Source organism: Strix uralensis, chromosome 1, assembly GCF_047716275.1.
Source record: "Strix uralensis isolate ZFMK-TIS-50842 chromosome 1, bStrUra1, whole genome shotgun sequence".
Lineage (NCBI taxonomy): Eukaryota > Metazoa > Chordata > Aves > Strigiformes > Strigidae > Strix > Strix uralensis.
Genome location: NC_133972.1, coordinates 142,910,513 through 142,922,700, shown reverse-complemented (window position 1 = coordinate 142,922,700; position 12,188 = coordinate 142,910,513). Strand labels below are relative to the sequence as shown.

Here is a 12,188-nt window from a genome sequence, read left to right as displayed (position 1 = left end):
ACTGCCTGAAGATACTAGAAAGCAAACAAAAACTCATAGAAACGGGGCAATCCCAACATCAGAACTCCATGTTTGTCTGGTTTTATAACATACATGGTTCTTTTCATAAAACCACTCTTGTGTGACATTGCCCCAGATAAGCAAGTCTCAAGACGGTTTGAGAAGTATTTCATCAGAAGACAAAATAAAAGACTGGATATCTTTTAATTTGATAAGGAAGACAGTTTAAGAGCATTATTCTTTCTTCTTTTTAAAAAGGAAAACCCCCCAAAAATCCCAGAAACAGATAAACTAAAATTCACAGCCATGTTACAACAGCATAGCTCCAGCATTTCTTAAGGGGAAGGCGATTTCTAGTGCAAACAGAAATCTCTTCCTACTTTTTATAATCGTATAGATACTTGAGCTGTTCCTTTTAAGGTAATTCTTAGGAAACTTACCTTTACTAATTTAGAGCTCCCCAATCAAAGTACTATAGTTAAAAAACTAATGAATAAACAGCTCAGAAAATCCAGACTGCAGATAGCACCTGAACAAATTATTTTGGTCCTCCAAGACAAAACCAGTGGACCTCCACTGAACTATTTTAATAGTCATCCCTCTCCCTCCAATCCTACCAAGGGCAATTACATGCAACTTCTAAAATCAAGCAGTTAAGTATTACCAAGGAAACGATGATTGTCACAATGCAACAGAATATTAAGGCCAGTGAATAATAACTGAGTATTTATAAATAACACTAATTTCTATTAAAGTTTGCTTTTCCAAATATAACCAGAACAAAAGCACAACAATTCTGTAGTGTACCAAGTGTATATTTCAATTTACTGTATGCAGTCTAACAACAAATTTGGTCATAATTTACCAGATATACATAAATGATTTAAGTAGTAAAAGAAGATTCAGTTCCAAGAGAATAAGTCATACCTTGAGGAAAAAAAAAAAAAAAAAACAAAACAAAAAAAAGGAAAATACATTAAGAATGTAGAGCCAGGTCCAGTTTCTAAGCATTAAGTGAGCAGTATTCTAATAAAGCAGATTTAGGTGAATTTCAGATATATATATATTTATATATATAGACAGATCTACCAATTGTAAACTATGGTTTTAAAGGGGATAAACGGGATGAAAAAATCTTTATGCTATACTTACATATTCACAAAGCAGAACATTACTTTAACGTTTAAAATACTTTTTCATTCATATCATCTCTGCCCAACTAATTTCTACTTTGGACCCCACCAGAATTACACATTACTCATTTCAGTCTAGAACAATGAGAATATGATGTATCCTTCAGTGTAAAAAAGGCATCCCACCCACCCCACCCTCCCCCCAAAAAATTAATCATCTGTCAGGTTTACAATGATGTGGAAACTACCAATGAAACAAGTGAACGATAAAAAAAAGCATTTTAATTCCCATATAACTGTAGTTCAAACTTATCTCACCTTCAATCAGCAAAAACAATGTCTTAACATTATGTTACTGTTCTACTGATGTAAAGGACAACAGTAAAGCTTGTCTCTTTAAATACATACCAACTTTGATCAGATGGAGCACCATTAAGATTCTGTCCGTCAAAGCATAGTTCAAAGTTATCCACACAACTAGCATAATTTAGTTACCTGATATAAAATAGGAAAAAAATATACTCATTTTAAAATTAAACAAAGCTGAAAAATATGGTGACCTTCAATTGATTTTTATACAGTACTGTCACACTGGCCTAGCTATGTGTCATGATAAATGCTCTGCATATTTACTCGTTGTGACATAATAGCACATCAGATGTATCGTTCCAATGATTGCCTGAATTAATTTGCCTTAGGCTAGACAACACAGAGGAGTTTAAGATGAAGGTGTAACGCCCTCCCCTCCCTATGAAAGAGGCCTGAAATCATTGGTACAATATTATAAGCTTAGGAAAAAAATCCACATGGCTACAAAAATTCAAGTTTCAATGCCTCCTAGAAAATTTGAAATAAAGAGTGTAGGGAGCATATAATCCTGAAAAGTAGACAACTCAGAGAGCATTATTTTGCTTTGGACTTTTTGTTTGGTTTTTTTTTAAAAACAATTCCAGCAAATTAAGTCAACAAATGTAATTGGTTTATATTAAACACTAGCAACAACCCATTAAGTACAAAAGAATAAAAAATAGTTTGTGTTCATTTAATGACGAACGATGGGCACAATAGCCTAGTGTCCAATTCACATCATGTAAACTAACCAAAAACCGGACAAGTAAGAAATTATCAACCAAAAAGTTGTTTAATATGACACTTTCTCCATTCCGTGTATTTTTATTCTGTGGGACTGAGGTATACACCAGGGAAGTCAAAAAGTCTGACGAGGGGGGCCTTAGAGAAGGGAGCAAACATTGTAACATCAGTTATCTTTAGCATGACTATCTCTTTTGACTAAGTGGCAGAAGAGTTACCCATGCTCTGATCAGTCTTATTTTCATTATTGGTCATTTCTTCTGCAGGATCATTCTGGAACTGATCGATCAATAACAACCTTCTTGAAAATTCAAAACTGCGAAGAAACGGACACTAAATTAATGCCATTATTAATTTCTCCAGTGCTTATCACCTATACCACCTGCCAGCATAGAGCCAAAAGTTTTAAAACCAAATTTCAATACGGTGTTGGCATTATCTGCGATGCATATTTAAATGTTTGGCTTTCACCTATCAGAGTATGGGAGAGGTAAGGTTTGCATGGCAAAGACATGCTTGTGGAAACAAGAGCCACTAGCCCAAATTAGCTTCACTGTTTCACTGACAAAGTACGAGTGGATTTGGGAAAGCTGTCTTTGCATTTCCATACCAAGTTGCAATTTTCTTCATTCATGTTAACAGATACATGAATGTGTAACATAAGTACAGTTACTACTATGTCTGAATAGGACCCAAGTAGCTATATCCTATAAATAATAAAAAATACATTTTTCTTTTGATAACTGACTGTAGATGTGAGGACTCTGTATAATTCAACCAAATGGTTGTATGCTGTACAGTCCTGTGCAAATATCATAAAAAAATTAATAATCCTTTTTTGCTATAAGGCTTTGACCCTACATTTTTCACAGCAACATAACTACCATCCAGCCTGTACCATATTTCGCAAGCCTTCAGTCCAAAAATTCCAAGTCAATCTGTATAGTGTCCATTTGTGGCACCCCGAAGTCATATGCTCTGTCAGTCATCTAAAGGCATACAAACTTCCCCAGATTCATCCCATCGAGACTGGTCATTCTGTTCTTCTACATCATCACCAAGCTCCTCATCACCTTCTCCCACTTCGTTTTCTTCATATTCTTCATCCCTAGGGAAATCTGTGTCCTGCACCTGGTCTGCTCCCTCTTGCCCTCCAGGTTGAGATTTATCTGCACAGTCTACACAAACTCCATAACGTCGTGATCCATGTCTTATTCCAACACTGGCTGCTAGCATGAAAATCTTCTTACACACCATACATTTATACTTTTTATCCTTTTTATGCACCTGTGGAAGAGAAATATTAACAGCTGAAATATGCATATCAGGATGCATTTGCATATAGTACTAGAAAACTATTAATAATAATAGCAATAATTACTACTACAAAAATTAATTTTTTGAACTCTTCTGAAAGATACCCCAAGCACTGTTCACAGAAAGAGAAGTATTATAGAGATCCATTTTGACTACATGAGCTATTGCTCACAACCAAACTACCTGCTTACTGTTCAGAAGGTAGCTGAATAGCTGCCTGTTCCGAAAGCAGGTGAGTGTTCATTTTATGATTACTCGCTGTACACAGCAAGACTCTGAAAGGCACTGAGAACAGTGTAAGCACTTATGTTGCACACAGGATCATAACTTGTTTAGAAAATTGCATTTACAATTTTAAGTCCTAGAAACATTAAGAACAAGCAGAAGTTATTAAATTCTGTGTGAATTCAAAGAGCAAGATCCTTCTTCCATGACACCTCCCTCCCAGCACAACCAAACCCAACATCATCTTTCCATGGCCCTTTGGTGAATTTTTGTCCTGTAGGTAGAGTGAGCTTGTGTGTAAAATTAGAAGGCTGCTGTTGACTAACTTGACTAAACATAAATTTTAATTTTGAATTTGTATGTTACTTGTAGAAGTAACTGAATTCAAACACCATGTATAATAGTTATAATCTTGGAGAAAAATTAAGTTGAATACTTCTTTCTTCTAGCTGACGTTCCCACAACAGATTACAACTATGTGCTTAAATATCTCATTTGAGGTCACATTGAAAAAGTTGCCATTTTAGATAAAACAGAAATTACCACCCAGATGAGGGAAATAAACCAAGGTCAAGATACAAATAGTTACTTTAGCCCTGCTGTATAATCTGTACAGCTGATACTACATGTTTTTTCCTCAGTCTCTAGACTTGTTATGATAATGTTTCCCACAAAGCAGAATGTTTGAGGTGTTTGTTGAATAGAGGGGGGGGGGGGGGGGGAAGAGGAAAAAAAAGTGTTCTGACTCCATCAGGGAGAGCACGCTTCAGTTCAAGCACAGGACTGGGCTCAGCTCACTCTATAGCTATTTTCACCCTGTCTGACTTCACCTCCTTTCCTGGAGGGGAAAAAAAAATCTTCAGCTACAAGACCTGGTCAGATACTGCAGGACAGAAACCTGAAGTCCCACTCTACTCTTCCTGGTAGACCAACTACTGCCCACTGTTGATGTCTTCTCAAAGGAAGAAGCAGTGTAGGTGCTGTGACATGTTGGTATCACCAAGGTGATAACGACCTAACCTCACCTGCCCAGCCACAGAGCTGCCCCATACCATCACCACCTCCATCACTGCAGTCACCTACATACACTACAGAACAAAATGTCCTTTCAGACTCGGTACCATAGGTACTCCTGTCCCTTCAGGCATCTAAGCCTTCACCAGGTAGTATGAGAGGAGGACGAAAGGCAGCAGTAGCAGGGTAGAAAGATGTATGTCTAAGATTAGAGGAGTCCCATGGAAGATAAGAAAGATGCTAGTTCTAAAATTTATGTAGAAGCTATTAATATACACCTTTCCTACCTGTGGAGCAGTTTAAGGAATACTTGAAATTACTACAGTGGTCTTATAAATATCTTCTAGAATTATATTGTGATATGACTCAGGTTATTATTTACTTTTAATAATACTACTGGCTCTATTACATGATAGCACAAGCTAGAGAGGAAAGGAAGACCTACACCAAAAGCTCTTTTCTGCATCTGCATTAAAACTTGGAAGCTCACAACCACTTTTTCTACTCGCTGAGGAACAAAAAGCCAACTGCAAGGAGGCTATGGAGACTTACAGAACACCTCCATGAGGGAGCAAGGTGGTCCACTGATTCTCTAAGGACTGAGGAAAGCTACCAAAATAGAGAAGTGCAATTTACCCCATTCCATGTACTAACCTATTTTGAGTATCTGCAAAACATGTCACAAAATGAGTTTTTAAAAGCTTGGAGAAACGGTATCACCTTCTCACCACCAATATGATCTTGCTTTTATTACTCCCCTAAAACACACCTTGGATTTTAGACAGTAAATATTATAATGGAGTCTTACAGACTAGATGCGAAGTACCTACAAAACACCCAAGTCAGATAATATTGTCTCTGGATAAACAGCACTCAAGTCAAATCCTGAGTTATGCAACATACACAGGACAGGTAAGCTCAACTACTGATTATGGTATTGGTAGAATGCAAGTCACAAGGACGCTCACTTTCTGCATCTCAGGTATTTTTCACTCTTTCCTAAATCTTAAAGCAGATACTATACTATAGCTCTGTTTAGTTGTGAAATAAATATTTTGGAACTACCTCAAAATATTGTGCAATTGCTGATTAACAAGGTATCCTCACAGAAAATGGTGCTGCAGCATTATAGAACAAGATGATGTGCTATTTTACTGCAGTAACACTAAGTCAAAATTCCCTTTCACACATATACTGCATCTCTTTATCACATCACTTTCAAAATCATCTTGAAATTATCGCTATTAGAATTCCAGTGACTGTCTTAATTGATACTGCATTTTCCATTAAGAATAAGAGGTATAGTTATCACAAAGAGATGTTTATTTTAATCTGTTTTAGACTAAGATAAAACAATTTACATTATGGCAAATCAGAGAACAGTGTTTCTCCCAACTACCAAAACATCTGAAAAAAACATAAAAACCCACTTGTACATGTGCATATGTACACCCCCCCGGCCCTCACCCCGAGGTTACCTACCAAGGAATGTCTCTTTACATGCTCTCTTCGAGTAAACAGCTTCCCACAGATGTCACAACTGAAAGATCTCACGCCTGTGTGAATGAGCAAGTGTCTCTTTAGTGTTCTTCTGTATTTGGCTACATAATTACAGTGTGGACACTTCAACTTGTTCATGATTAAAGCAGAGGAATCGCCTACAAGATAATAAGCCATCAGGAGAAAAAAAGTGATGAAACACAAAAAAACTATTTCAATATGTTCTGCCTGGTGCACAAAAATAAACAGGTGCCAAAACAATAGAGCACCCACATGACTTTTCATCAGGCAAATCAGGACAATGCCTGTCTGCAGAAACCACAAATACTGGTAGGTTCTGCATGTATGATCTTACTAGAAAAATACCTACTTGTAACCAAGGAATTTTTACTACAAAGACAGAGATCAATTATTTGAAAATAAGTCTTATTTCATGAATCTGAGCCAGTTAGCTACAAGTTCGCAGTATCCCATTTTTTAGAGGTCACCTATACCAGAAAACACTTTATTCTGGATTACAAACCCTCTAGCTCTGTGGCATTTAGACAGTTACAGTCTTCTCTCCCAAAATTCTATTTAGAATTATATGCAGGAACTGCCTGCCAAGATCTGACTCCACAGATAAATAAAAACGAAAGTATAACTAAGCAAGAACAAATATTGACAAAAGGAGTAGGACAGTAAGAGGTAGCATAATTCTGAAATAGCTAAAAAGAGAAGTCAGTGGTTCAGATTTTAGAGCTATTCTCTACCCAAAGTCTATTTTGGTCTAACAGTAGGGGGAAAAAAAATAAATAAAAAGAGCAGAAAAAACTTCTGGAAATAGCAATATACCACTTCTCCCTTATGATGGAAGAGAGCTATTTACATATCCTTCAACCAAGGATAATGTAGTTTGCTCAAAGGATACATGCAGAACAGGTTTACTACAGCTGCCTATTACTGTGTGAAATAGAAAAGCACAGGCTGCTGTGACAGCTATGAAGAAGGCCACACAGGAATGCAACGATTATTTTGAGAATAGGGTACTGACTCAACTTATTACAGGTGAATTTATGAACATGATTGTAACCATCTAGAAACATCCAAAAAGCAGTGTCTAAGGCTACATCATTACATGTTTAAGAGTTTCTAATGTTCATGCTGGCAGGGAGAGAGCAAAAGTAATTGTCTGTTATGTGCATGGGCCTGCATGCCTACATCTAAGATGCTTCCTCCCAGGTTCAAAACCCATCATAACATGGAAGTTAAATTTTGCTAATACTCAAAAGTTTGCCTTGGTATATCAGAGCACTCATGCAAGCCGCATGTCACATAATGTCACGTAATGGCTTACAGGAAGAAAAATAAGTTCAAAAAAGGTTTTATACTGCAGTCTTATACACATCAACAGGGGTGTGACAGACAGGCAGACATCAGGGCTGTAAGATATATGGGAATTTAATGGTTTAAGAACAGGCAGACCTCCTAAAACTGGAGTTCTAATCCCTTGCCTGCTAGTGAATTTCACCTTCTGATGACCCAATTTCTCCACTATAAAACCCAAAATATTTAAAGTAAACCATAAACCACATCCCACTAATAGCTCAAAGTTACAGGGAAGAGGTAGGCTTTACTCTTACCCAGTCCTTAAGATCTTCTTTTAACTGAAGACTTTATGTATTTTAAGGATCTAACAATATTATTTTAGATGTGGTGGGGTTTTTTGGTATGTTTTCAGACATAATAATAATTACAGATAATTGCTCACTTGTATTAAGAAAGGTATTAAGACAGGTTTGACTGAAGAGGGCTTTAGTTATGGCTGCACTGAATTAAAAATCTTTATTGCAATTAAGTTTTTAACAGCAAAAAGAATGCTCTGAGATCTACTTTTAAAGTTATATTTAACTCTATCTTCAACATCCAAGTGTTCAACTTCAAAGCCCATTTATCTGTAGTTAGCTTACTAAGCGGGGAGGAAAAAAAGCTATCATTAAAGACCTCGGGTATCTTCATATTCAGGCACAACACAAGAGCTGATATAAATCACATTCTGTTTTTACTTTTCCATATACTTGAATTCCTTTTTCTCCCTCTAAGGAAGTACTCCTATTTACATTATCCAGAAAGGCAAATAATATGGAAGAAGATTATGTAAACACTTAATCTTATAAATCTCTAAACAAATTAATCAAATATTACCAGCAGCGACACAGAAGATAAAGAACCCCTATCAGAGGCAAAAAACAACCATCAGATATACTTGCCATTTTCCCAGGCTTCTTTTGGCCAAGATTCTGGCAGCAGTCCGTACTTGAAGTCACTTGAAGTACCCGGCAGCAGTCCGTACTTGAAGTCACTTGAAGTACCTGGCAGCAGTCCGTACTTGAAGTCACTTGAAGTACCCGGCAGCAGTCCATACTTGAAGTCACTTGAAGTACCTATTACAGACACAGTCTTACTTTAGCTTCCTGAGTTCTAATCAGTCATGTCGTTTAACAAAATATATATCCTTCTTAAACTGTGACAAGAAAGCTTCAAACCTTAGAACAGTAATTACAATCTTTTTTTCACATAATCTTCAATTCTGAAATGAAGAAATAACTGCATTCTTAATTTCAATTAAATTAGACATTTGAACTATTCTCCACAGCACCACTTCTCCCCATCCTGAGAAAAACTGAAAGCCTCTTTTTCATAGGAACTTTTATGGTAAGGATATTTATTCCGTCACTATCATCATGACAGGGCTAAAAAGCTTTCCACTGGATTCTCTTTACAACTGCTTTGTGCAGTGACTTCATCTGGCCTACCACAGGCAGTCTAGTAGGTACAAAAGTAAACATTTTCTACTGGAGGTGTGATTTTCTTTATTGCCTTAAAATATCTCAGTGGTATATAAAGTACTTTAAATACCTTTATTTATATAAAGTATCCTACAGCTATATCTGAATCCTTTTTTGAATAATGATCTCCATTACTCTATAACCACATCAATTCAAGAGACCATAATTACTTGGAATATACCAGCTTAAAATACTTATTTGCATATTTTTGGTCTTTCAGCAAGCTCTTCATGCAGTTTGTACGGTCTCCGTAGCTTTTCTTCCTCTTTAAAAGAACAAAAGCATCCAGAAGTGAACAGTGTCGTAAAAAGAAAAGGTCCTTGCTTGTTTAATTGACTACTTTTTTAATCAGTAAGAATTGCATGAGTGAATATGGAATCACTATTACACAGCACAGAGAACTATAAATAGTACACAAGAAAGCTGTACTAGGCATTTGACAAAATCGTATTTGTGGGCAAAGGCTCTTCTGGCAAGAGTGCAAATCATCTTTCCCCAATCCCCAAGACAGGAGTTCACTGGAAAACATGAACTCATAAATCCATTACTTTCCTCACAGGCACAGGTTGTTAATTAAACAAACTGCAGTGGAAACTGGCAGATTTCCTTTTATTTGTCTGGATGGTGCTCAGGTCCTCACATTGGATTCCCAATGTCACTGTTGTGAAAAGTCTTGAGAAGGGCTTCATAGCAAATAGATACATTTGTATTTTCAAGCCTGAGAGTGTACATTTAAATAGTCCAAAGACTTTTTTCCACTGTCCCTATACTGCTCATTCTAAGGATTTTTCCAGTAAATTCTCTTAAACTAGAATTTCATGCAGCTAATGGTAAGCTGCATACTGAAACACTCGCAACTTAGTTTTACTGGAAAAAAGTACAGATTACAAATCCTCACAGCATTAGACATACACAGTAGTTTCATTTACTGCTCAGGCAGTGTTACAGTTGGCAGTAGCGGTTTCATCTGCAACATAAGACAACAGTTCAAAAGGAAATCAATTAACAAATAGGAAGCTTATAATTCTATCCTACATTAGACAATGGCAAATGATAAGCAAAGCTGGATCACGACTGCCAAACTAGGTATTCCATCAGAGCTTTTAAAAAGCAGAGCTTGAGTGGATGAAAGAAGAGAAATCCCAGTATTTTAGCTCATCCACCTAGCTATTTGTGTATAGAAAAAAAGAAGGGGGAGGGCAAGGGAATAAATCTCCCTCTCTAAGAAACAAAGTAGGGAGGAAAATTTTTTCTTCAATTTTTTTAGTTACAGACTCTAATAGCTGTTGTTACATCCAAAAGAGGCGAGAAGCCCTCAGACTAATTTGGAACTATGGACTCTGCAATGGCATTTCACAGCAGCTCAAGGAATACAACACAGATACCCTATAGACAAGCCAACTACACATTCCTTTGAGGTGAGCAGCAAAACTTCCTTCTGTAATACAAAAGCAAGGATTAGTGAGGAAGCAGTGTTGTACAGTTCTAGGCAAGAGCAAAGATGACTTGACCTCAAGGCTAAAAGCCTCCAAATTAAAGCAGGCTTCAGGGTCTAGCAGAGAAAAAAGAAAACAACTTTTATAATCCGTTTAAAATATTAGACCTTTTCTTTATAGGTTTTTCCCCTCTAGTAGGGCTGTTCTGTCTCTAGCTGAGCAGTGGAAGATCAGTGATCAAAATATTTTAACCACTTTTTCCCCCCTTATGAGAGGAATATCCGTAAGACTTTACTGCTCACAGATGTAACATATATGCTGTGTACAGGCAATATTGCATAGTTTCCTTCAAAACAAGCATACATCAAAGACTGACCATAACTAAGAGTTGTACCAAGCTGAGCACATTTGTAGCACTGTCACTTGGACAGTTCTGGATCTAAGGGAACAAAAATTGCATTTCATTAGGAACATTTATGCTCACAGCTGGTATTGAAGTTTGAGGGAAGTTAGGAGCTCAAATCCTTGCATAGGTTTAGATCTTGGCATAAGACTCAGCACAGAGCAAAACAGACTTAAGAGCTGTAGTCTAACGTAGGTAATAGCTACTAAATCTTTCTACCTCCAATTTGAAGAGAAGATCTGCTATAACATAAAAGAACCCCAGCACAGATACCACAAGAGATAAGAGATTGCTACAGACACTTTAGTCTCTGCACAGTACAGAACTAAGTAGATCATAATTAAAGCTAATGCTTATTCTTAGAATAATTCGCTGACCTAGAAAACCTGCTTTCTAGATTAAGCACACATGTAATGTGTTCAAAACAACAAAAAAGGCATTTTTAATGTCTAATGTCTCATCCATACAGGAAAGACATGAATCATATATAGACTGGGAACTGGATGTGCAATACCTAGCCTCTACCAGTTTTCCCCAGGTGGACATACAGCCTACAGTCAGATAAGCTTCTGACTGTACTCGAGCCAATTATAACACATTACGGACCACTGTGGCTCATAACATCACCTCCCATTCCTCCTCCCACCCAGACTACTGCCCCCTGAAATCTGCTTGCAAAACTGCAGATATAGTCATTATCTAACCTATTCCTGTCAACTTAAACCCAGATGATTTTGTTAGGAGACTGAAATCAACTACATACGCAGTTGTACTGGTAGACTGGGGGTGGGGTGCAAATATAGACAGCAGTAAGAAAGATCTTTAAAGAGAAACAGAAAATAATTAGAAGTAATAGTGTTCTGTATCTCCAGACCAGGTCATCTGACCACAACTTTCCTCTAATCTAAGGATACCTTTTTACAATTTAGTCAATTCCTAGAAGAGGTGTAAGTTAATAATTCAAATGTCAGTTAGCCTCCAACATCTTCCCATTCTTCCACCCGCATGGAGAAGAGGTTTCTATCAGTAACCTTATCTTTAAAAAACCCAAAAAAAACAAACCCCAAAAGAATAAAAATAAAACAGAATACAAATAAGGTTGTTAACTGTCTGCAGCAAAATTCTCAAGATGTCAATCTGAGAAGAGATAAAGACAGTCTGAAATACAATGAATTGGTTGTGTAGGCTTTTACACAACTAACAAAAACTTTATGGAAGGATTTTACATTCGGCTGTGTTT

At 36.8% G+C, this 12,188-nt stretch overlaps 1 protein-coding gene across 2 annotated transcripts in view; it reads right to left on the bottom strand.

Annotated features, from left to right (window-relative positions):
* Positions 1-794: 794 nt before the first annotated feature.
* Positions 795-12,188, bottom strand: part of ZBTB10 (zinc finger and BTB domain containing 10) — a 30,775-nt gene continuing 19,381 nt past the window's right edge. Inside the window, exons 3-5 of one of the 2 annotated variants that reach the window (XM_074883507.1) lie at positions 8,531-8,704; positions 6,264-6,439; positions 795-3,512 (exon numbers count right to left, since the gene is read on the bottom strand). In XM_074883507.1, coding sequence (XP_074739608.1) covers positions 3,207-3,512; positions 6,264-6,439; positions 8,531-8,704 — 656 coding nt within the window. In that variant the 3' untranslated portion in view covers positions 795-3,206. The remainder of the gene's footprint in view (positions 3,513-6,263; positions 6,440-8,530; positions 8,705-12,188) is intronic. The other variant, XM_074883516.1, reaches the window with a different exon arrangement.